The sequence below is a fragment of the Pelophylax lessonae genome, assembly GCF_965119305.1.
Source record: "Pelophylax lessonae genome assembly, chromosome: 6".
Lineage (NCBI taxonomy): Eukaryota > Metazoa > Chordata > Amphibia > Anura > Ranidae > Pelophylax > Pelophylax lessonae.
Window position 1 is genome coordinate 60,039,311 of NC_138773.1, and position 25,585 is coordinate 60,064,895.

The 25,585-nt window shown below is 36.5% G+C and overlaps 3 protein-coding genes and 6 pseudogenes across 9 annotated transcripts; all 9 read left to right on the forward strand.

Moving 5' to 3' along the window:
* The first annotated feature begins 124 nt into the window (after positions 1-124).
* LOC309558599 lies at positions 125-1,197 on the forward strand (annotated as a pseudogene). Its single transcript has 4 exons — positions 125-256; positions 416-624; positions 779-888; positions 1,031-1,197. The product of its transcript is annotated as an uncharacterized misc_RNA (transcript).
* Positions 1,198-1,538: 341 nt separating this feature from the next.
* Positions 1,539-2,611, forward strand: LOC309558600 (uncharacterized protein; the record flags this gene model as incomplete). Its single annotated transcript, XM_082261670.1, has 4 exons — positions 1,539-1,670; positions 1,830-2,038; positions 2,193-2,302; positions 2,445-2,611. The coding sequence occupies 4 exons, from the start codon at positions 1,539-1,541 to the stop codon at positions 2,609-2,611; spliced, it is 618 nt and encodes a 205-aa protein (XP_082117796.1).
* Positions 2,612-2,952: 341 nt separating this feature from the next.
* LOC309558601 lies at positions 2,953-4,025 on the forward strand (annotated as a pseudogene). Its single transcript has 4 exons — positions 2,953-3,084; positions 3,244-3,452; positions 3,607-3,716; positions 3,859-4,025. The product of its transcript is annotated as an uncharacterized misc_RNA (transcript).
* Positions 4,026-4,366: 341 nt separating this feature from the next.
* On the forward strand, positions 4,367-6,814 carry LOC309558602 (annotated as a pseudogene). The gene is made up of 8 exons: positions 4,367-4,498; positions 4,658-4,866; positions 5,021-5,130; positions 5,273-5,427; positions 5,766-5,912; positions 6,072-6,280; positions 6,435-6,544; positions 6,687-6,814. The product of its transcript is annotated as an uncharacterized misc_RNA (transcript).
* Positions 6,815-7,194: 380 nt separating this feature from the next.
* Positions 7,195-8,267, forward strand: LOC309558603 (uncharacterized protein; the record flags this gene model as incomplete). Its single annotated transcript, XM_082261671.1, has 4 exons — positions 7,195-7,326; positions 7,486-7,694; positions 7,849-7,958; positions 8,101-8,267. The coding sequence occupies 4 exons, from the start codon at positions 7,195-7,197 to the stop codon at positions 8,265-8,267; spliced, it is 618 nt and encodes a 205-aa protein (XP_082117797.1).
* A 341-nt stretch (positions 8,268-8,608) lies between these two features.
* LOC309558604 lies at positions 8,609-9,681 on the forward strand (annotated as a pseudogene). Its single transcript has 4 exons — positions 8,609-8,740; positions 8,900-9,108; positions 9,263-9,372; positions 9,515-9,681. The product of its transcript is annotated as an uncharacterized misc_RNA (transcript).
* A 341-nt stretch (positions 9,682-10,022) lies between these two features.
* On the forward strand, positions 10,023-11,095 carry LOC309558606 (annotated as a pseudogene). Its single transcript has 4 exons — positions 10,023-10,154; positions 10,314-10,522; positions 10,677-10,786; positions 10,929-11,095. The product of its transcript is annotated as an uncharacterized misc_RNA (transcript).
* A 7,415-nt stretch (positions 11,096-18,510) lies between these two features.
* Positions 18,511-20,961, forward strand: LOC309558607 (annotated as a pseudogene). Its single transcript has 8 exons — positions 18,511-18,642; positions 18,802-19,010; positions 19,165-19,274; positions 19,417-19,571; positions 19,913-20,059; positions 20,219-20,427; positions 20,582-20,691; positions 20,834-20,961. The product of its transcript is annotated as an uncharacterized misc_RNA (transcript).
* A 384-nt stretch (positions 20,962-21,345) lies between these two features.
* LOC309558608 (uncharacterized protein) lies at positions 21,346-22,417 on the forward strand (the record flags this gene model as incomplete). Its single annotated transcript, XM_082261677.1, has 4 exons — positions 21,346-21,477; positions 21,637-21,845; positions 22,000-22,109; positions 22,251-22,417. 4 exons carry the CDS (start codon positions 21,346-21,348, stop codon positions 22,415-22,417), a joined length of 618 nt encoding a protein of 205 aa, XP_082117803.1.
* Positions 22,418-25,585: the final 3,168 nt, after the last annotated feature.

Consider the following 25,585-nt stretch of genomic DNA (forward strand, 5'->3'; position numbering starts at 1 on the left):
GGCAGCTTAAATATAAGGAAATTAATAAAATTGTAACAATTACCCAGAGAATTTAAAACTCTTTTGCAATTGTTTCCTAAAAAGAAAAATAATATATATTTTTTTTCAGAATGACCTTGCTCCAATGGACATAGCTTCCTCCGTGACCAAAGCTAACATTCTCCTCAATGCAACCTTGCTGGAGATATATTTAAGTGCCATCGCACCGCAAAATATTACAACCTTCCTGGAAGCTTTATCTTCTGCAGCAATACAGGTACATATAAAAGAGAAATCCTGATACACCTTGTGCTTTCACAAGAAGGCTGCAAAATGTTCACTCTTTGAGAAGACTCTTGTATTTATGTTTGATTAGCATGCAAGCAATAGCAGCTTTTCTGTAACTTTTTCATAAATCCCTGATTTCTTCATGTAGGCCAACCTGTCAGAGGAGCAAGTAACAACAATAAAGACAACACTCCTAACTACGGAGCTCAGGGATCTTCGAGCCAACTTCTTTACTTTTACAACTGAACAGTGGACAGTTTTGTTCCAAGACTACTTGCTTAACTTGACTGTGTACTTCAATCAAACCCTTCTTGAGTACATTCCTCAGAACATATCCTGTGACTCCTACCAAGCAATGTAAGTACAATGATATCTAAAGCAAAAGATAAGTGTATATGGCTCTTGCCAACTATGAATGCTTTTCAAAATCAAAATTAAAAAGAATTCATAAAACAAGAAGTATTTACGTCACACTCCCAAACATTCTCATCTATTTCTTTTTCTGAAACAGAGTAAAAGCATTTAGCCTTCAGTATAGCTCAATGACAGACAACACAAGAGAAGCAATCTATCAGTACTTCCTGAAACCATACTTGACTGCAAGAGCAACCACTTCCAGAGGTAGGTTTCTGCATCCTCTATAATTTTCCTAGGTAAAGAAGGTTTTTAGTCTCACCTGGCTGTAGCAAAAGTTTCAATTTTCCATTTGGTTTTGGATTTGATATTAGCTTGCTTGGTAATAAGTATCTTTATTTTTTTATAGTGGTTTGTGATGCTGGAAGCTACCAGAACTGGCGAGAAGTGAACTTTGGAAGCTTTTTCTACCTCTTATCACTTGAAGAAATCATGACACTCAATCAAAACTTTACACTGGTATGTTCTTGCAAATAGGTTGCCATTACAAATCCAAGATTGATGGTGAAGGGCTGAAACATTGCAATTTAAAATAGTTACAGTGACATTGGGAAGTGAACTGCTATAAGTTTTTTTTCACCTGCGAAAACCAAACATATATTGCTTGTGTCATAACGGGGGATTTGTGAAATACAAGTGGCAGTGTCAAATCTATGAAACCAAGGTCATAACTATGTTTCTGGGGTTGAGAGTTACAAAGACTTGAAGGCCTAGAGCAGAAAATATCCAGGGTGGCAGCTTAAATATAAGGAAATTAATAAAATTGTAACAATTACCCAGAGAATTTAAAACTCTTTTGCAATTGTTTCCTAAAAAGAAAAATAATATATATTTTTTTTCAGAATGACCTTGCTCCAATGGACATAGCTTCCTCCGTGACCAAAGCTAACATTCTCCTCAATGCAACCTTGCTGGAGATATATTTAAGTGCCATCGCACCGCAAAATATTACAACCTTCCTGGAAGCGTTATCTTCTGCAGCAATACAGGTACATATAAAAGAGAAATCCTGATACACCTTGTGCTTTCACAAGAAGGCTGCAAAATGTTCACTCTTTGAGAAGACTCTTGTATTTATGTTTGATCAGCATGCAAGCAATAGCAGCTTTTCTGTAACTTTTTCATAAATCCTTGATTTCTTCATGTAGGCCAACCTGTCAGAGGAGCAAGTAACAACAATAAAGACAACACTCCTAACTACGGAGCTCAGGGATCTTCGAGCCAACTTCTTTACTTTTACAACTGAACAGTGGACGGTTTTGTTCCAAGACTACTTGCTTAACTTGACTGTGTACTTCAATCAAACCCTTCTTGAGTACATTCCTCAGAACATATCCTGTGACTCCTACCAAGCAATGTAAGTACAATGATATCTAAAGCAAAAGATATGTGTATATGGCTCTTGCCAACTATGAATGCTTTTCAAAATCAAAATTAAAAAGAAGGCATAAAACAAGAAGTATTTACATCACACTCCCAAACATTCTCATCTATTTCTTTTTCTGAAACAGAGTAAAAGCATTTAGCCTTCAGTACAGCTCAATGACAGACAACACAAGACAAGCAATCTATCAGTACTTCCTGAAACCATACTTGACTGCAAGAGCAACCACTTCCAGAGGTAGGTTTCTGCATCCTCTATAATTTTGTTAGGTAAAGAAGGTTTTTAGTCTCACCTGGCTGTAGCAAAAGTTTCAATTTTCCATTTGGTTTTGGATTTGATATTAGCTTGCTTGGTAATAAGTATCTTTATTTTTTTATAGTGGTTTGTGATGCTGGAAGCTACCAGAACTGGCGAGAAGTGAACTTTGGAAGCTTTTTCTACCTCGTATCACTTGAAGAAATCATGACACTCAATCAAAACTTTACACTGGTATGTTCTTGCAAATTGGTTGCCATTACAAATCCAAGATTGATGGTGAAGGGCTGAAACATTGCAATTTAAAATAGTTACAGTGACATTGGGAAGTGAACTGCTATAAGTTTTTTTTCACCTGTGAAAACCAAACTCATATTGCTTGTGTCATAACGGGGGATTTGTGAAATACAAGTGGCAGTGTCAAATCTATGAAACCAAGGTCATAACTATGTTTCTGGGGTTGAGAGTTACAAAGACTTGAAGGCCTAGAGCAGAAAATATCCAGGGTGGCAGCTTAAATATAAGGAAATTAATAAAATTGTAACAATTACCCAGAGAATTTAAAACTCTTTTGCAATTGTTTCCTAAAAAGAAAAATAATATATATTTTTTTTCAGAATGACCTTGCTCCAATGGACATAGCTTCCTCCGTGACCAAAGCTAACATTCTCCTCAATGCAACCTTGCTGGAGATATATTTAAGTGCCATCGCACCGCAAAATATTACAACCTTCCTGGAAGCTTTATCTTCTGCAGCAATACAGGTACATATAAAAGAGAAATCCTGATACACCTTGTGCTTTCACAAGAAGGCTGCAAAATGTTCACTCTTTGAGAAGACTCTTGTATTTATGTTTGATCAGCATGCAAGCAATAGCAGCTTTTCTGTAACTTTTTCATAAATCCCTGATTTCTTCATGTAGGCCAACCTGTCAGAGGAGCAAGTAACAACAATAAAGACAACACTCCTAACTACGGAGCTCAGGGATCTTCGAGCCAACTTCTTTACTTTTACAACTGAACAGTGGACAGTTTTGTTCCAAGACTACTTGCTTAACTTGACTGTGTACTTCAATCAAACCCTTCTTGAGTACATTCCTCAGAACATATCCTGTGACTCCTACCAAGCAATGTAAGTACAATGATATCTAAAGCAAAAGATAAGTGTATATGGCTCTTGCCAACTATGAATGCTTTTCAAAATCAAAATTAAAAAGAATTCATAAAACAAGAAGTATTTACGTCACACTCCCAAACATTCTCATCTATTTCTTTTTCTGAAACAGAGTAAAAGCATTTAGCCTTCAGTATAGCTCAATGACAGACAACACAAGAGAAGCAATCTATCAGTACTTCCTGAAACCATACTTGACTGCAAGAGCAACCACTTCCAGAGGTAGGTTTCTGCATCCTCTATAATTTTGCTAGGTAAAGAAGGTTTTTAGTCTCACCTGGCTGTAGCAAAAGTTTCAATTTTCCATTTGGTTTTGGATTTGATATTAGCTTGCTTGGTAATAAGTATCTTTATTTTTTTATAGTGGTTTGTGATGCTGGAAGCTACCAGAACTGGCGAGAAGTGAACTTTGGAAGCTTTTTCTACCTCTTATCACTTGAAGAAATCATGACACTCAATCAAAACTTTACACTGGTATGTTCTTGCAAATAGGTTGCCATTACAAATCCAAGATTGATGGTGAAGGGCTGAAACATTGCAATTTAAAATAGTTACAGTGACATTGGGAAGTGAACTGCTATAAGTTTTTTTTCACCTGTGAAAACCAAACTCATATTGCTTGTGTCATAACGGGGGATTTGTGAAATACAAGTGGCAGTGTCAAATCTATGAAACCAAGGTCATAACTATGTTTCTGGGGTTGAGAGTTACAAAGACTTGAAGGCCTAGAGCAGAAAATATCCAGGGTGGCAGCTTAAATATAAGGAAATTAATAAAATTGTAACAATTACCCAGAGAATTTAAAACTCTTTTGCAATTGTTTCCTAAAAAGAAAAATAATATATATTTTTTTTCAGAATGACCTTGCTCCAATGGACATAGCTTCCTCCGTGACCAAAGCTAACATTCTCCTCAATGCAACCTTGCTGGAGATATATTTAAGTGCCATCGCACCGCAAAATATTACAACCTTCCTGGAAGCTTTATCTTCTGCAGCAATACAGGTACATATAAAAGAGAAATCCTGATACACCTTGTGCTTTCACAAGAAGGCTGCAAAATGTTCACTCTTTGAGAAGACTCTTGTATTTATGTTTGATTAGCATGCAAGCAATAGCAGCTTTTCTGTAACTTTTTCATAAATCCCTGATTTCTTCATGTAGGCCAACCTGTCAGAGGAGCAAGTAACAACAATAAAGACAACACTCCTAACTACGGAGCTCAGGGATCTTCGAGCCAACTTCTTTACTTTTACAACTGAACAGTGGACAGTTTTGTTCCAAGACTACTTGCTTAACTTGACTGTGTACTTCAATCAAACCCTTCTTGAGTACATTCCTCAGAACATATCCTGTGACTCCTACCAAGCAATGTAAGTACAATGATATCTAAAGCAAAAGATAAGTGTATATGGCTCTTGCCAACTATGAATGCTTTTCAAAATCAAAATTAAAAAGAATTCATAAAACAAGAAGTATTTACGTCACACTCCCAAACATTCTCATCTATTTCTTTTTCTGAAACAGAGTAAAAGCATTTAGCCTTCAGTATAGCTCAATGACAGACAACACAAGAGAAGCAATCTATCAGTACTTCCTGAAACCATACTTGACTGCAAGAGCAACCACTTCCAGAGGTAGGTTTCTGCATCCTCTATAATTTTCCTAGGTAAAGAAGGTTTTTAGTCTCACCTGGCTGTAGCAAAAGTTTCAATTTTCCATTTGGTTTTGGATTTGATATTAGCTTGCTTGGTAATAAGTATCTTTATTTTTTTATAGTGGTTTGTGATGCTGGAAGCTACCAGAACTGGCGAGAAGTGAACTTTGGAAGCTTTTTCTACCTCTTATCACTTGAAGAAATCATGACACTCAATCAAAACTTTACACTGGTATGTTCTTGCAAATAGGTTGCCATTACAAATCCAAGATTGATGGTGAAGGGCTGAAACATTGCAATTTAAAATAGTTACAGTGACATTGGGAAGTGAACTGCTATAAGTTTTTTTTCACCTGCGAAAACCAAACATATATTGCTTGTGTCATAACGGGGGATTTGTGAAATACAAGTGGCAGTGTCAAATCTATGAAACCAAGGTCATAACTATGTTTCTGGGGTTGAGAGTTACAAAGACTTGAAGGCCTAGAGCAGAAAATATCCAGGGTGGCAGCTTAAATATAAGGAAATTAATAAAATTGTAACAATTACCCAGAGAATTTAAAACTCTTTTGCAATTGTTTCCTAAAAAGAAAAATAATATATATTTTTTTTCAGAATGACCTTGCTCCAATGGACATAGCTTCCTCCGTGACCAAAGCTAACATTCTCCTCAATGCAACCTTGCTGGAGATATATTTAAGTGCCATCGCACCGCAAAATATTACAACCTTCCTGGAAGCTTTATCTTCTGCAGCAATACAGGTACATATAAAAGAGAAATCCTGATACACCTTGTGCTTTCACAAGAAGGCTGCAAAATGTTCACTCTTTGAGAAGACTCTTGTATTTATGTTTGATTAGCATGCAAGCAATAGCAGCTTTTCTGTAACTTTTTCATAAATCCCTGATTTCTTCATGTAGGCCAACCTGTCAGAGGAGCAAGTAACAACAATAAAGACAACACTCCTAACTACGGAGCTCAGGGATCTTCGAGCCAACTTCTTTACTTTTACAACTGAACAGTGGACAGTTTTGTTCCAAGACTACTTGCTTAACTTGACTGTGTACTTCAATCAAACCCTTCTTGAGTACATTCCTCAGAACATATCCTGTGACTCCTACCAAGCAATGTAAGTACAATGATATCTAAAGCAAAAGATAAGTGTATATGGCTCTTGCCAACTATGAATGCTTTTCAAAATCAAAATTAAAAAGAATTCATAAAACAAGAAGTATTTACGTCACACTCCCAAACATTCTCATCTATTTCTTTTTCTGAAACAGAGTAAAAGCATTTAGCCTTCAGTATAGCTCAATGACAGACAACACAAGAGAAGCAATCTATCAGTACTTCCTGAAACCATACTTGACTGCAAGAGCAACCACTTCCAGAGGTAGGTTTCTGCATCCTCTATAATTTTCCTAGGTAAAGAAGGTTTTTAGTCTCACCTGGCTGTAGCAAAAGTTTCAATTTTCCATTTGGTTTTGGATTTGATATTAGCTTGCTTGGTAATAAGTATCTTTATTTTTTTATAGTGGTTTGTGATGCTGGAAGCTACCAGAACTGGCGAGAAGTGAACTTTGGAAGCTTTTTCTACCTCTTATCACTTGAAGAAATCATGACACTCAATCAAAACTTTACACTGGTATGTTCTTGCAAATAGGTTGCCATTACAAATCCAAGATTGATGGTGAAGGGCTGAAACATTGCAATTTAAAATAGTTACAGTGACATTGGGAAGTGAACTGCTATAAGTTTTTTTTCACCTGCGAAAACCAAACATATATTGCTTGTGTCATAACGGGGGATTTGTGAAATACAAGTGGCAGTGTCAAATCTATGAAACCAAGGTCATAACTATGTTTCTGGGGTTGAGAGTTACAAAGACTTGAAGGCCTAGAGCAGAAAATATCCAGGGTGGCAGCTTAAATATAAGGAAATTAATAAAATTGTAACAATTACCCAGAGAATTTAAAACTCTTTTGCAATTGTTTCCTAAAAAGAAAAATAATATATATTTTTTTTCAGAATGACCTTGCTCCAATGGACATAGCTTCCTCCGTGACCAAAGCTAACATTCTCCTCAATGCAACCTTGCTGGAGATATATTTAAGTGCCATCGCACCGCAAAATATTACAACCTTCCTGGAAGCGTTATCTTCTGCAGCAATACAGGTACATATAAAAGAGAAATCCTGATACACCTTGTGCTTTCACAAGAAGGCTGCAAAATGTTCACTCTTTGAGAAGACTCTTGTATTTATGTTTGATCAGCATGCAAGCAATAGCAGCTTTTCTGTAACTTTTTCATAAATCCTTGATTTCTTCATGTAGGCCAACCTGTCAGAGGAGCAAGTAACAACAATAAAGACAACACTCCTAACTACGGAGCTCAGGGATCTTCGAGCCAACTTCTTTACTTTTACAACTGAACAGTGGACGGTTTTGTTCCAAGACTACTTGCTTAACTTGACTGTGTACTTCAATCAAACCCTTCTTGAGTACATTCCTCAGAACATATCCTGTGACTCCTACCAAGCAATGTAAGTACAATGATATCTAAAGCAAAAGATATGTGTATATGGCTCTTGCCAACTATGAATGCTTTTCAAAATCAAAATTAAAAAGAAGGCATAAAACAAGAAGTATTTACATCACACTCCCAAACATTCTCATCTATTTCTTTTTCTGAAACAGAGTAAAAGCATTTAGCCTTCAGTACAGCTCAATGACAGACAACACAAGACAAGCAATCTATCAGTACTTCCTGAAACCATACTTGACTGCAAGAGCAACCACTTCCAGAGGTAGGTTTCTGCATCCTCTATAATTTTGTTAGGTAAAGAAGGTTTTTAGTCTCACCTGGCTGTAGCAAAAGTTTCAATTTTCCATTTGGTTTTGGATTTGATATTAGCTTGCTTGGTAATAAGTATCTTTATTTTTTTATAGTGGTTTGTGATGCTGGAAGCTACCAGAACTGGCGAGAAGTGAACTTTGGAAGCTTTTTCTACCTCGTATCACTTGAAGAAATCATGACACTCAATCAAAACTTTACACTGGTATGTTCTTGCAAATTGGTTGCCATTACAAATCCAAGATTGATGGTGAAGGGCTGAAACATTGCAATTTAAAATAGTTACAGTGACATTGGGAAGTGAACTGCTATAAGTTTTTTTTCACCTGTGAAAACCAAACTCATATTGCTTGTGTCATAACGGGGGATTTGTGAAATACAAGTGGCAGTGTCAAATCTATGAAACCAAGGTCATAACTATGTTTCTGGGGTTGAGAGTTACAAAGACTTGAAGGCCTAGAGCAGAAAATATCCAGGGTGGCAGCTTAAATATAAGGAAATTAATAAAATTGTAACAATTACCCAGAGAATTTAAAACTCTTTTGCAATTGTTTCCTAAAAAGAAAAATAATATATATTTTTTTTCAGAATGACCTTGCTCCAATGGACATAGCTTCCTCCGTGACCAAAGCTAACATTCTCCTCAATGCAACCTTGCTGGAGATATATTTAAGTGCCATCGCACCGCAAAATATTACAACCTTCCTGGAAGCTTTATCTTCTGCAGCAATACAGGTACATATAAAAGAGAAATCCTGATACACCTTGTGCTTTCACAAGAAGGCTGCAAAATGTTCACTCTTTGAGAAGACTCTTGTATTTATGTTTGATCAGCATGCAAGCAATAGCAGCTTTTCTGTAACTTTTTCATAAATCCCTGATTTCTTCATGTAGGCCAACCTGTCAGAGGAGCAAGTAACAACAATAAAGACAACACTCCTAACTACGGAGCTCAGGGATCTTCGAGCCAACTTCTTTACTTTTACAACTGAACAGTGGACAGTTTTGTTCCAAGACTACTTGCTTAACTTGACTGTGTACTTCAATCAAACCCTTCTTGAGTACATTCCTCAGAACATATCCTGTGACTCCTACCAAGCAATGTAAGTACAATGATATCTAAAGCAAAAGATAAGTGTATATGGCTCTTGCCAACTATGAATGCTTTTCAAAATCAAAATTAAAAAGAATTCATAAAACAAGAAGTATTTACGTCACACTCCCAAACATTCTCATCTATTTCTTTTTCTGAAACAGAGTAAAAGCATTTAGCCTTCAGTATAGCTCAATGACAGACAACACAAGAGAAGCAATCTATCAGTACTTCCTGAAACCATACTTGACTGCAAGAGCAACCACTTCCAGAGGTAGGTTTCTGCATCCTCTATAATTTTGCTAGGTAAAGAAGGTTTTTAGTCTCACCTGGCTGTAGCAAAAGTTTCAATTTTCCATTTGGTTTTGGATTTGATATTAGCTTGCTTGGTAATAAGTATCTTTATTTTTTTATAGTGGTTTGTGATGCTGGAAGCTACCAGAACTGGCGAGAAGTGAACTTTGGAAGCTTTTTCTACCTCTTATCACTTGAAGAAATCATGACACTCAATCAAAACTTTACACTGGTATGTTCTTGCAAATAGGTTGCCATTACAAATCCAAGATTGATGGTGAAGGGCTGAAACATTGCAATTTAAAATAGTTACAGTGACATTGGGAAGTGAACTGCTATAAGTTTTTTTTCACCTGTGAAAACCAAACTCATATTGCTTGTGTCATAACGGGGGATTTGTGAAATACAAGTGGCAGTGTCAAATCTATGAAACCAAGGTCATAACTATGTTTCTGGGGTTGAGAGTTACAAAGACTTGAAGGCCTAGAGCAGAAAATATCCAGGGTGGCAGCTTAAATATAAGGAAATTAATAAAATTGTAACAATTACCCAGAGAATTTAAAACTCTTTTGCAATTGTTTCCTAAAAAGAAAAATAATATATATTTTTTTTCAGAATGACCTTGCTCCAATGGACATAGCTTCCTCCGTGACCAAAGCTAACATTCTCCTCAATGCAACCTTGCTGGAGATATATTTAAGTGCCATCGCACCGCAAAATATTACAACCTTCCTGGAAGCTTTATCTTCTGCAGCAATACAGGTACATATAAAAGAGAAATCCTGATACACCTTGTGCTTTCACAAGAAGGCTGCAAAATGTTCACTCTTTGAGAAGACTCTTGTATTTATGTTTGATCAGCATGCAAGCAATAGCAGCTTTTCTGTAACTTTTTCATAAATCCCTGATTTCTTCATGTAGGCCAACCTGTCAGAGGAGCAAGTAACAACAATAAAGAAAACACTCCTAACTACGGAGCTCAGGGATCTTCGAGCCAACTTCTTTACTTTTACAACTGAACAGTGGACAGTTTTGTTCCAAGACTACTTGCTTAACTTGACTGTGTACTTCAATCAAACCCTTCTTGAGTACATTCCTCAGAACATATCCTGTGACTCCTACCAAGCAATGTAAGTACAATGATATCTAAAGCAAAAGATAAGTGTATATGGCTCTTGCCAACTATGAATGCTTTTCAAAATCAAAATTAAAAAGAATTCATAAAACAAGAAGTATTTACGTCACACTCCCAAACATTCTCATCTATTTCTTTTTCTGAAACAGAGTAAAAGCATTTAGCCTTCAGTATAGCTCAATGACAGACAACACAAGAGAAGCAATCTATCAGTACTTCCTGAAACCATACTTGACTGCAAGAGTAACCACTTCCAGAGGTAGGTTTCTGCATCCTCTATAATTTTGCTAGGTAAAGAAGGTTTTTAGTCTCACCTGGCTGTAGCAAAAGTTTAAATTTTCCATTTGGTTTTGGATTTGATATTAGCTTGCTTGGTAATAAGTATCTTTATTTTTTTATAGTGGTTTGTGATGCTGGAAGCTACCAGAACTGGCGAGAAGTGAACTTTGGAAGCTTTTTCTACCTCTTATCACTTGAAGAAATCATGACACTCAATCAAAACTTTACACTGGTATGTTCTTGCAAATAGGTTGCCATTACAAATCCAAGATTGATGGTGAAGGGCTGAAACATTGCAATTTAAAATAGTTACAGTGACATTGGGAAGTGAACTGCTATAAGTTTTTTTTCACCTGTGAAAACCAAACTCATATTGCTTGTGTCATAACGGGGGATTTGTGAAATACAAGTGGCAGTGTCAAATCTATGAAACCAAGGTCATAACTATGTTTCTGGGGTTGAGAGTTACAAAGACTTGAAGGCCTAGAGCAGAAAATATCCAGGGTGGCAGCTTAAATATAAGGAAATTAATAAAATTGTAACAATTACCCAGAGAATTTAAAACTCTTTTGCAATTGTTTCCTAAAAAGAAAAATAATATATATTTTTTTTCAGAATGACCTTGCTCCAATGGACATAGCTTCCTCCGTGACCAAAGCTAACATTCTCCTCAATGCAACCTTGCTGGAGATATATTTAAGTGCCATCGCACCGCAAAATATTACAACCTTCCTGGAAGCTTTATCTTCTGCAGCAATACAGGTACATATAAAAGAGAAATCCTGATACACCTTGTGCTTTCACAAGAAGGCTGCAAAATGTTCACTCTTTGAGAAGACTCTTGTATTTATGTTTGATCAGCATGCAAGCAATAGCAGCTTTTCTGTAACTTTTTCATAAATCCCTGATTTCTTCATGTAGGCCAACCTGTCAGAGGAGCAAGTAACAACAATAAAGACAACACTCCTAACTACGGAGCTCAGGGATCTTCGAGCCAACTTCTTTACTTTTACAACTGAACAGTGGACAGTTTTGTTCCAAGACTACTTGCTTAACTTGACTGTGTACTTCAATCAAACCCTTCTTGAGTACATTCCTCAGAACATATCCTGTGACTCCTACCAAGCAATGTAAGTACAATGATATCTAAAGCAAAAGATAAGTGTATATGGCTCTTGCCAACTATGAATGCTTTTCAAAATCAAAATTAAAAAGAATTCATAAAACAAGAAGTATTTACGTCACACTCCCAAACATTCTCATCTATTTCTTTTTCTGAAACAGAGTAAAAGCATTTAGCCTTCAGTATAGCTCAATGACAGACAACACAAGAGAAGCAATCTATCAGTACTTCCTGAAACCATACTTGACTGCAAGAGCAACCACTTCCAGAGGTAGGTTTCTGCATCCTCTATAATTTTGCTAGGTAAAGAAGGTTTTTAGTCTCACCTGGCTGTAGCAAAAGTTTCAATTTTCCATTTGGTTTTGGATTTGATATTAGCTTGCTTGGTAATAAGTATCTTTATTTTTTTATAGTGGTTTGTGATGCTGGAAGCTACCAGAACTGGCGAGAAGTGAACTTTGGAAGCTTTTTCTACCTCTTATCACTTGAAGAAATCATGACACTCAATCAAAACTTTACACTGGTATGTTCTTGCAAATAGGTTGCCATTACAAATCCAAGATTGATGGTGAAGGGCTGAAACATTGCAATTTAAAATAGTTACAGTGACATTGGGAAGTGAACTGCTATAAGTTTTTTTTCACCTGTGAAAACCAAACTCATATTGCTTGTGTCATAACGGGGGATTTGTGAAATACAAGTGGCAGTGTCAAATCTATGAAACCAAGGTCATAACTATGTTTCTGGGGTTGAGAGTTACAAAGACTTGAAGGCCTAGAGCAGAAAATATCCAGGGTGGCAGCTTAAATATAAGGAAATTAATAAAATTGTAACAATTACCCAGAGAATTTAAAACTCTTTTGCAATTGTTTCCTAAAAAGAAAAATAATATATATTTTTTTTCAGAATGACCTTGCTCCAATGGACATAGCTTCCTCCGTGACCAAAGCTAACATTCTCCTCAATGCAACCTTGCTGGAGATATATTTAAGTGCCATCGCACCGCAAAATATTACAACCTTCCTGGAAGCTTTATCTTCTGCAGCAATACAGGTACATATAAAAGAGAAATCCTGATACACCTTGTGCTTTCACAAGAAGGCTGCAAAATGTTCACTCTTTGAGAAGACTCTTGTATTTATGTTTGATCAGCATGCAAGCAATAGCAGCTTTTCTGTAACTTTTTCATAAATCCCTGATTTCTTCATGTAGGCCAACCTGTCAGAGGAGAAAGTAACAACAATAAAGACAACACTCCTAACTACGGAGCTCAGGGATCTTCGAGCCAACTTCTTTACTTTTACAACTGAACAGTGGACAGTTTTGTTCCAAGACTACTTGCTTAACTTGACTGTGTACTTCAATCAAACCCTTCTTGAGTACATTCCTCAGAACATATCCTGTGACTCCTACCAAGCAATGTAAGTACAATGATATCTAAAGCAAAAGATAAGTGTATATGGCTCTTGCCAACTATGAATGCTTTTCAAAATCAAAATTAAAAAGAATTCATAAAACAAGAAGTATTTACGTCACACTCCCAAACATTCTCATCTATTTCTTTTTCTGAAACAGAGTAAAAGCATTTAGCCTTCAGTATAGCTCAATGACAGACAACACAAGAGAAGCAATCTATCAGTACTTCCTGAAACCATACTTGACTGCAAGAGTAACCACTTCCAGAGGTAGGTTTCTGCATCCTCTATAATTTTGCTAGGTAAAGAAGGTTTTTAGTCTCACCTGGCTGTAGCAAAAGTTTAAATTTTCCATTTGGTTTTGGATTTGATATTAGCTTGCTTGGTAATAAGTATCTTTATTTTTTTATAGTGGTTTGTGATGCTGGAAGCTACCAGAACTGGCGAGAAGTGAACTTTGGAAGCTTTTTCTACCTCTTATCACTTGAAGAAATCATGACACTCAATCAAAACTTTACACTGGTATGTTCTTGCAAATAGGTTGCCATTACAAATCCAAGATTGATGGTGAAGGGCTGAAAGATGGCAATTCAAAATAGTTACAGTGACATTGGGAAGTGAACTGCTATAAGTTTTTTTTCACCTGCGAAAACCAAACATATATTGCTTGTGTCATAACGGGGGATTTGTGAAATACAAGTGGCAGTGTCAAATCTATGAAACCAAGGTCATAACTATGTTTCTGGGGTTGAGAGTTACAAAGACTTGAAGGCCTAGAGCAGAAAATATCCAGGGTGGCAGCTTAAATATAAGGAAATTAATAAAATTGTAGCAAATACCCAGAGAATTTAAAACTCTTTTGCAATTGTTTCCTAAAAAGAAAAATAATATATATTTTTTTTCAGAATGACCTTGCTCCAATGGACATAGCTTCCTCCGTGACCAAAGCTAACATTCTCCTCAATGCAACCTTGCTGAACATATATTTAAGTGCCATCGCACCGCAAAATATTACAACCTTCCTGGAAGCTTTATCTTCTGCAGGAATACAGGTACATATAAAAGAGAAATCATGATACACCTTGTGCTTTCACAAGAAGGCTGCAAAATGTTCACTCTATGAGAAGACTCTTGTATTTATGTTTGATCAGCATGCAAGCAATAGCAGCTTTTCTGTAACTTTTTCATAAATCCCTGATTTCTTCATGTAGGCCAACCTGTCAGAGGAGCAAGTAACAACAATAAAGACAACACTCCTAACTACGGAGCTCAGGGATCTTCGAGCCAACTTCTTTACTTTTACAACTGAACAGTGGATGGTTTTGTTCCAAGACTATTTGCTTAACTTGACTGTGTACTTCAATCAAACCCTTCTTGAGTACATTCCTCAGAACATATCCTGTGACTCCTACCAAGCAATGTAAGTACAATGATATCTAAAGCAAAAGATATGTGTATATGGCTCTTGCCAACTATGAATGCTTTTCAAAATCAAAATTAAAAAGAAGGCATAAAACAAGAAGTATTTACGTCACACTCCCAAACATTCTCATCTATTTATTTTTCTGAAACAGAGTAAAAGCATTTAGCCTTCAGTACAGCTCAATGACAGACAACACAAGACAAGCAATCTATCAGTACTTCCTGAAACCATACTTGACTGCAAGAGCAACCACTTCCAGAGGTAGGTTTCTGCATCCTCTATAATTTTGTTAGGTAAAGAAGGTTTTTAGTCTCACCTGGCTGTAGCAAAAGTTTCAATTTTCCATTTGGTTTTGGATTTGATATTAGCTTGCTTGGTAATAAGTATCTTTATTTTTTTATAGTGGTTTGCGATGCTGGAAGCTACCAGAACTGGCGAGAAGTGAACTTTGGAAGCTTTTTCTACCTCTTATCACTTGAAGAAATCATGACACTCAATCAAAACTTTACACTGGTATGTTCTTGCAAATAGGTTGCCATTACAAATCCAAGATTGATGGTGAAGGGCTGAAACATTGCAATTTAAAATAGTTACAGTGACATTGGGAAGTGAACTGCTATAAGTTTTTTTTCACCTGCGAAAACCAAACATATATTGCTTGTGTCATAACGGGGGATTTGTGAAATGCAAGTGGCAGTGTCAAATCTATGAAACCAAGGTCATAACTATGTTTCTGGGGTTGAGAGTTACAAAGACTTGAAGGCCTAGAGCAGAAAATATCCAGGGTGGCAGCTTAAATATAAGGAAATTAATAAAATTGTAACAATTACCCAGAGAATTTAAAACTCTTTTGCAATTGTTTCCTAAAAAGAAAAATAATATATATTTTTTTTTCAGAATGACCTTGCTCCAATGGACATAGCTTCCTCCGTGACCAAAACTAACATTCTCCTCAATGCAACCTTGCTAGAGATATATTTAAGTGCCATCGCACCGAAAAATATTACAACCTTCCTGGAAGCTTTATCTTCTGCAGCAATACAGGTACATATAAAAGAGAAATCCTGATACACCTTGTGCTTTCACAAGAAGGCTGCAAAATGTTCACTCTTTGAGAAGACTCTTGTATTTATGTTTGATCAACATGCAAGCAATAGCAGCTTTTCTGTAACTTTTTCATAAATCCCTGATTTCTTCATGTAGGCCAACCTGTCAGAGGAGCAAGTAACAACAATAAAGACAACACTCCTAACTACGGAGCTCAGGGATCTTCGAGCCAACTTCTTTACTTTTACAACTGAACAGTGGACAGTTTTGTTCCAAGACTACTTGCTTAACTTGACTGTGTACTTCAATCAAACCCTTCTTGAGTACATTCCTCAGAACATATCCTGTGACTCCTACCAAGCAATGTAAGTACAATGATATCTAAAGCAAAAGATAAGTGTATATGGCTCTTGCCAACTATGAATGCTTTTCAAAATCAAAATTAAAAAGAATTCATAAAACAAGAAGTATTTACGTCACACTCCTAAACATTCTCATCTATTTCTTTTTCTAAAACAGAGTAAAAGCATTTAGCCTTCAGTATAGCTCAATGACAGACAACACAAGAGAAGCAATCTATCAGTACTTCCTGAAACCATACTTGACTGCAAGAGCAACCACTTCCAGAGGTAGGTTTCTGCATCCTCTATAATTTTGCTAGGTAAAGAAGGTTTTTAGTCTCACCTGGCTGTAGCAAAAGTTTCAATTTTCCATTTGGTTTTGGATTTGATATTAGCTTGCTTGGTAATAAGTATCTTTATTTTTTTATAGTGGTTTGTGATGCTGGAAGCTACCAGAACTGGCGAGAAGTGAACTTTGGAAGCTTTTTCTACCTCTTATCACTTGAAGAAATCATGACACTCAATCAAAACTTTACACTGGTATGTTCTTGCAAATAGGTTGCCATTACAAATCCTAGATTGATGGTGGAGGGCTGAAAGATGGCAATTCAAAATAGTTACAGTGACATTGGGAGGTGAACTGCTATAGGTTTTTTTTCACCTGCGAAAACCAAACACATATTGCTTGTGTCATAACGGGGGATTTGTGAAATACAAGTGGCAGTGTCAAATCTATGAAACCAAGGTCATAACTATGTTTCTGGGGTTGAGAGTTACAAAGACTTGAAGGCCTAGAGCAGAAAATATCCAGGGTGGCAGCTTAAATATAAGGAAATTAATAAAATTGTAACAAATACCCAGAGAATTTAAAACTCTTTTGCAATTGTTTCCTAAAAAGAAAAATAATATATGTTTTTTTTTCTCAGAATGACCTTGCTCCAATGGACATAGCTTCCTCCGTGACCAAAGCTAACATTCTCCTCAATGCAACCTTGCTGGAGATATATTTAAGTGCCATTGCACCGCAAAATATTACAACCTTCCTGGAAGCTTTATCTTCTGCAGCAATACAGGTACATATAAAAGAGAAATCCTGATACACCTTGTGCTTTCACAAGAAGGCTGCAAAATGTTCACTCTTTGAGAAGACTCTTGTATTTAAGTTTGATCAGCATGCAAGCATTAGCAGCTTTTCTGTAACTTTTTCATAAATCCTTGATTTCTTCATGTAGGCCAACCTGTCAGAGGAGCAAGTAACAACAATAAAGACAACACTCCTAATTACGGAGCTCAGGGATCTTCGAGCCAACTTCTTTACTTTTACAACTGAACAGTGGACGGTTTTGTTCCAAGACTTCTTGCTTAACTTGACTGTGTACTTCAATCAAACCCTTCTTGAGTACATTCCTCAGAACATATCCTGTGACTCCTACCAAGCAATGTAAGTACAATGATATCTAAAGCAAAAGATATGTGTATATGGCTCTTGCCAACTATGAATGCTTTTTAAAATCAAAATTAAAAAGAAGGCATAAAACAAGAAGTATTTACGTCACACTCCCAAACATTCTCATCTATTTCTTTTTCTGAAACAGAGTAAAAGCATTTAGCCTTCAGTACAGCTCAATGACAGACAACACAAGACAAGCAATCTATCAGTACTTCCTGAAACCATACTTGACTGCAAGAGCAACCACTTCCAGAGGTAGGTTTCTGCATCCTCTATAATTTTGCTAGGTAAAGAAGGTTTTTAGTCTCACCTGGCTGTAGCAAAAGTTTCAATTTTCCATTTGGTTTTGGATTTGATATTAGCTTGCTTGGTAATAAGTATCTTTATTTTTTTATAGTGGTTTGTGATGCTGGAAGCTACCAGAACTGGCGAGAAGTGAACTTTGGAAGCTTTTTCTACCTCTTATCACTTGAAGAAATCATGACACTCAATCAAAACTTTACACTGGTATGTTCTTGCAAATAGGTTGCCATTACAAATCCAAGATTGATGGTGAAGGGCTGAAACATTGCAATTTAAAATAGTTACAGTGACATTGGGAAGTGAACTGCTATAAGTTTTTTTTCACCTGCGAAAACCAAACATATATTGCTTGTGTCATAACGGGGGATTTGTGAAATGCAAGTGGCAGTGTCAAATCTATGAAACCAAGGTCATAACTATGTTTCTGGGGTTGAGAGTTACAAAGACTTGAAGGCCTAGAGCAGAAAATATCCAGGGTGGCAGCTTAAATATAAGGAAATTAATAAAATTGTAACAATTACCCAGAGAATTTAAAACTCTTTTGCAATTGTTTCCTAAAAAGAAAAATAATATATATTTTTTTTCAGAATGACCTTGCTCCAATGGACATAGCTTCCTCCGTGACCAAAACTAACATTCTCCTCAATGCAACCTTGCTGGAGATATATTTAAGTGCCATCGCACCGCTAAATATTACAACCTTCCTGGAAGCTTTATCTTCTGCAGCAATACAGGTACATATAAAAGAGAAATCCTGATACACCTTGTGCTTTCACAAGAAGGCTGCAAAATGTTCACTCTTTGAGAAGACTCTTGTATTTATGTTTGATCAGCATGCAAGCAATAGCAGCTTTTCTGTAACTTTTTCATAAATCCTTGATTTCTTCATGTAGGCCAACCTGTCAGAGGAGCAAGTAACAACAATAAAGACAACACTCCTAATTACGGAGCTCAGGGATCTTCGAGCCAACTTCTTTACTTTTACAACTGAACAGTGGACGGTTTTGTTCCAAGACTACTTGCTTAACTTGACTGTGTACTTCAATCAAACCCTTCTTGAGTACATTCCTCAGAACATATCCTGTGACTCCTACCAAGCAATGTAAGTACAATGATATCTAAAGCAAAAGATAAGTGTATATGGCTCTTGCCAACTATGAATGCTTTTCAAAATCAAAATTAAAAAGAAGGCATAAAACAAGAAGTATTTACGTCACACTCCCAAACATTCTCATCTATTTCTTTTTCTGAAACAGAGTAAAAGCATTCAGCCTTCAGTACAGCTCAATGACAGACAACACAAGACAAGCAATCTATCAGTACTTCCTGAAACCATACTTGACTGCAAGAGCAACCACTTCCAGAGGTAGGTTTCTGCATCCTCTATAATTTTGCTAGGTAAAGAAGGTTTTTAGTCTCACCTGGCTGTAGCAAAAGTTTAAATTTTCCATTTGGTTTTGGATTTGATATTAGCTTGCTTGGTAATAAGTATCTTTATTTTTTTATAGTGGTTTGTGATGCTGGAAGCTACCAGAACTGGCAAGAAGTGAACTTTGGAAGCTTTTTCTACCTCTTATCACTTGAAGAAATCATGACACTCAATCAAAACTTTACACTGGTATGTTCTTGCAAATAGGTTGCCATTACAAATCCAAGATTGATGGTGAAGGGCTGAAACATTGCAATTTAAAATAGTTACAGTGACATTGGGAAGTGAACTGCTATAAGTTTTTTTTCACCTGCGAAAACCAAACATATATTGCTTGTGTCATAACGGGGGATTTGTGAAATACAAGTGGCAGTGTCAAATCTATGAAACCAAGGTCATAACTATGTTTCTGGGGTTGAGAGTTACAAAGACTTGAAGGCCTAGAGCAGAAAATATCCAGGGTGGCAGCTTAAATATAAGGAAATTAATAAGATTGTAACAAATACCCAGAGAATTTAAAACTCTTTTGCAATTGTTTCCTAAAAAGAAAAATAATATATGTTTTTTTTTTTCAGAATGACCTTGCTCCAATGGACATAGCTTCCTCCGTGACCAAAGCTAACATTCTCCTCAATGCAACCTTGCTGGAGATATATTTAAGTGCCATTGCACCGCAAAATATTACAACCTTCCTGGAAGCTTTATCTTCTGCAGCAATACAGGTACATATAAAAGAGAAATCCTGATACACCTTGTGCTTTCACAAGAAGGCTGCAAAATGTTCACTCTTTGAGAAGACTCTTGTATTTATGTTTGATCAGCATGCAAGCAATAGCAGCTTTTCTGTAACTGTTTCATAAATCCTTGATATCTTCATGTAGGCCAACCTGTCAGAGGAGCAAGTAACAACAATAAAGACATCACTCCTAATTACGGAGCTCAGGGATCTTCGAGCCAACTTCTTTACTTTTACAACTGAACAGTGGACGGTTTTGTTCCAAGACTACTTGCTTAACTTGACTGTGTACTTCAATCAAACCCTTCTTGAGTACATTCCTCAGAACATATCCTGTGACTCCTACCAAGCAATGTAAGTACAATGATATCTAAAGCAAAAGATATGTGTATATGGCTCTTGCCAACTATGAATGCTTTTCAAAATCAAAATGAAAAAGAAGGCATAAAACAAGAAGTATTTACGTCACACTCCCAAACATTCTCATATATTTCTTTTTCTGAAACAGAGTAAAAGCATTTAGCCTTCAGTATAGCTCAATGACAGACAACACAAGACAAGCAATCTATCAGTACTTCCTGAAACCAAACTTGACTGCAAGAGCAACCACTTCCAGAGGTAGGTTTCTGCATCCTCTATAATTTTGCTAGGTAAAGAAGGTTTTTAGTCTCACCTGGCTGTAGCAAAAGTTTCAATTTTCCATTTGGTTTTGGATTTGATATTAGCTTGCTTGGTAATAAGTATCTTTATTTTTTTATAGTGGTTTGTGATGCTGGAAGCTACCAGAACTGGCGAGAAGTGAACTTTGGAAGCTTTTTCTACCTCTTATCACTTGAAGAAATCATGACACTCAATCAAAACTTTACACTGGTATGTTCTTGCAAATAGGTTGCCATTACAAATCCTAGATTGATGGTGGAGGGCTGAAAGATGGCAATTCAAAATAGTTACAGTGACATTGGGAGGTGAACTGCTATAGGTTTTTTTTCACCTGCGAAAACCAAACACATATTGCTTGTGTCATAACGGGGGATTTGTGAAATACAAGTGGCAGTGTCAAATCTATGAAACCAAGGTCATAACTATGTTTCTGGGGTTGAGAGTTACAAAGACTTGAAGGCCTAGAGCAGAAAATATCCAGGGTGGCAGCTTAAATATAAGGAAATTAATAAAATTGTAACAAATACCCAGAGAATTTAAAACTCTTTTGCAATTGTTTCCTAAAAAGAAAAATAATATATGTTTTTTTTTTTTCAGAATGACCTTGCTCCAATGGACATAGCTTCCTCCGTGACCAAAGCTAACATTCTCCTCAATGCAACCTTGCTGGAGATATATTTAAGTGCCATTGCACCGCAAAATATTACAACCTTCCTGGAAGCTTTATCTTCTGCAGCAATACAGGTACATATAAAAGAGAAATCCTGATACACCTTGTGCTTTCATAAGAAGGCTGCAAAATGTTCACTCTTTGAGAAGACTCTTGTATTTATGTTTGATCAGCATGCAAGCAATAGCAGCTTTTCTGTAACTTTTTCATAAATCCTTGATTTCTTCATGTAGGCCAACCTGTCAGAGGAGCAAGTAACAACAATAAAGACAACACTCCTAACTACGGAGCTCAGGGATCTTCGAGCCAACTTCTTTACTTTTACAACTGAACAGTGGACGGTTTTGTTCCAAGACTACTTGCTTAACTTGACTGTGTACTTCAATCAAACCCTTCTTGAGTACATTCCTCAGAACATATCCTGTGACTCCTACCAAGCAATGTAAGTACAATGATATCTAAAGCAAAAGATAAGTGTATATGGCTCTTGCCAACTATGAATGCTTTTCAAAATCAAAATGAAAAAGAAGGCATAAAACAAGAAGTATTTACGTCACACTCCCAAACATTCTCATCTATTTCTTTTTCTGAAACAGAGTAAAAGCATTTAGCCTTCAGTATAGCTCAATGACAGACAACACAAGGCAAGCAATCTATCAGTACTTCCTGAAACCATACTTGACTGCAAGAGCAACCACTTCCAGAGGTAGGTTTCTGCATCCTCTATAATTTTGTTAGGTAAAGAAGTTTTTAGTCTCACCTGGCTGTAGCAAAAGTTTCAATTTTACATTTGGTTTTGGATTTGATATTAGCTTGCTTGGTAATAAGTATCTTTATTTTTTTATAGTGGTTTGTGATGCTGGAAGCTACCAGAACTGGCGAGAAGTGAACTTTGGAAGCTTTTTCTACCTCTTATCACTTGAAGAAATCAAGACACTCAATCAAAACTTTACACTGGTATGTTCTTGCAAATTGGTTGCCATTACAAATCCTAGATTGATGGTGAAGGGCTGAAAGATGGCAATTCAAAATAGTTACAGTGACATTGGGAGGTGAACTGCTATAGGTTTTTTTTCACCTGCGAAAACCAAACACATATTGCTTGTGTCATAATGGGGGATTTGTGAAATACAAGTGGCAGTGTCAAATCTATGAAACCAAGGTCATAACTATGTTTCTGGGGTTGTGAGTTACAAAGACTTGAAGGCCTAGAGCAGAAAATATCCAAGGTGGCAGCTTAAATATAAGGAAATTAATAAAGTTGTAGCAAATACCCAGAGAATTTAAAACTCTTTTGCAATTGTTTCCTAAAAAGAAAAATAATATATATTTTTTTTCAGAATGACCTTGCTCCAATGGACATAGCTTCCTCCGTGACCAAAGCTAACATTCTCCTCAATGCAACCTTGCTGGAGATATATTTAAGTGCCATTGCACCGCAAAATATTACAACCTTCCTGGAAGCTTTATCTTCTGCAGCAATACAGGTACATATAAAAGAGAAATCCTGATACACCTTGTGCTTTCACAAGAAGGCTGCAAAATGTTCACTCTTTGAGAAGACTCTTGTATTTATGTTTGATCAGCATGCAAGCAATAGCAGCTTTTCTGTAACTTTTTCATAAATCCCTGATTTCTTCATGTAGGCCAACCTGTCAGAGGAGCAAGTAACAACAATAAAGACAACACTCCTAACTACGGAGCTCAGGGATCTTCGAGCCAACTTCTTTACTTTTACAACTGAACAGTGGACAGTTTTGTTCCAAGACTACTTGCTTAACTTGACTGTGTACTTCAATCAAACCCTTCTTGAGTACATTCCTCAGAACATATCCTGTGACTCCTACCAAGCAATGTAAGTACAATGATATCTAAAGCAAAAGATATGTGTATATGGCTCTTGCCAACTATGAATGCTTTTCAAAATCAAAATTTAAAAGAATTCATAAAACAAGAAGTATTTACGTCACACTCCCAAACATTCTCATCTATTTCTTTTTCTGAAACAGAGTAAAAGCATTTAGCCTTCAGTACAGCTCAATGACAGACAACACAAGACAAGCAATCTATCAGTACTTCCTGAAACCATACTTGACTGCAAGAGCAACCACTTCCAGAGGTAGGTTTCTGCATCCTCTATAATTTTGCTAGGTAAAGAAGGTTTTTAGTCTAACCTGGCTGTAGCAAAAGTTTCAATTTTCCATTTGGTTTTGGATTTGATATTAGCTTGCTTGGTAATAAGTATCTTTATTTTTTTATAGTGGTTTGTGATGCTGGAAGCTACCAGAACTGGCGAGAAGTGAACTTTGGAAGCTTTTTCTACCTCTTATCACTTGAAGAAATCATGACACTCAATCAAAACTTTACACTGGTATGTTCTTGCAAATAGGTTGCCATTACAAATCCTAGATTGATGGTGGAGGGCTGAAAGATGGCAATTCAAAATAGTTACAGTGACATTGGGAGGTGAACTGCTATAGGTTTTTTTTCACCTGCGAAAACCAAACACATATTGCTTGTGTCATAACGGGGGATTTGTGAAATACAAGTGGCAGTGTCAAATCTATGAAACCAAGGTCATAACTATGTTTCTGGGGTTGAGAGTTACAAAGACTTGAAGGCCTAGAGCAGAAAATATCCAGGGTGGCAGCTTAAATATAAGGAAATTAATAAAATTGTAACAAATACCCAGAGAATTTAAAACTCTTTTGCAATTGTTCCTAAAAAAAAAAATTAATATATATTTTTTTTTCAGAATGACCTTGCTCCAATGGACATAGCTTCCTCCGTGACCAAAGCTAACATTCTCCTCAATGCAACCTTGCTGGAGATATATTTAAGTGCCATTGCACCGCAAAATATTACAACCTTCCTGGAAGCGTTATCTTCTGCAGCAATACAGGTACATATAAAAGAGAAATCCTGATACACCTTGTGCTTTCACAAGAAGGCTGCAAAATTTTCACTCTTTGAGAAGACTCTTGTATTTATGTTTGATCAGCATGCAAGCAATAGCAGCTTTTATGTAACTTTTTCATAAATCCCTGATTTCTTCATGTAGGCCAACCTGTCAGAGGAGCAAGTAACAACAATAAAGACAACACTCCTAACTACGGAGCTTAGGGATCTTCGAGCCAACTTGTTTACTTTTACAACTGAACAGTGGACGGTTTTGTTCCAAGACTACTTGCTTAACTTGACTGTGTACTTCAATCAAACCCTTCTTGAGTACATTCCTCAGAACATATCCTGTGACTCCTACCAAGCAATGTAAGTACAATGATATCTAAAGCAAAAGATATGTGTATATGGCTCTTGCCAACTATGAATGCTTTTCAAAATCAAAATTAAAAAGAAGGCATAAAACAAGAAGTATTTACGTCACACTCCCAAACATTCTCATCTATTTCTTTTTCTGAAACAGAGTAAAAGCATTTAGCCTTCAGAACAGCTCAATGACAGACAACACAAGACAAACAATCTATCAGTACTTCCTGAAACCATACTTGACTGCAAGAGCAACCACTTCCAGAGGTAGGTTTCTGCATCCTCTATAATTTTGCTAGGTAAAGAAGGTTTTTAGTCTCACCTGGCTGTAGCAAAAGTTTCAATTTTCCATTTGGTTTTGGATTTGATATTAGCTTGCTTGGTAATAAGTATCTTTATTTTTTTATAGTGGTTTGTGATGCTGGAAGCTACCAGAACTGGCGAGAAGTGAACTTTGGAAGCTTTTTCTACCTCTTATCACTTGAAGAAATCATGACACTCAATCAAAACTTTACACTGGTATGTTCTTGCAAATAGGTTGCCATTACAAATCCTAGATTGATGGTGGAGGGCTGAAAGATGGCAATTCAAAATAGTTACAGTGACATTGGGAGGTGAACTGCTATAGGTTTTTTTTCACCTGCGAAAACCAAACACATATTGCTTGTGTCATAACGGGGGATTTGTGAAATACAAGTGGCAGTGTCAAATCTATGAAACCAAGGTCATAACTATGTTTCTGGGGTTGAGAGTTACAAAGACTTGAAGGCCTAGAGCAGAAAATATCCAGGGTGGCAGCTTAAATATAAGGAAATTAATAAAATTGTAACAAATACCCAGAGAATTTAAAACTCTTTTGCAATTGTTTCCTAAAAAGAAAAATAATATATGCTTTTTTTTTCAGAATGACCTTGC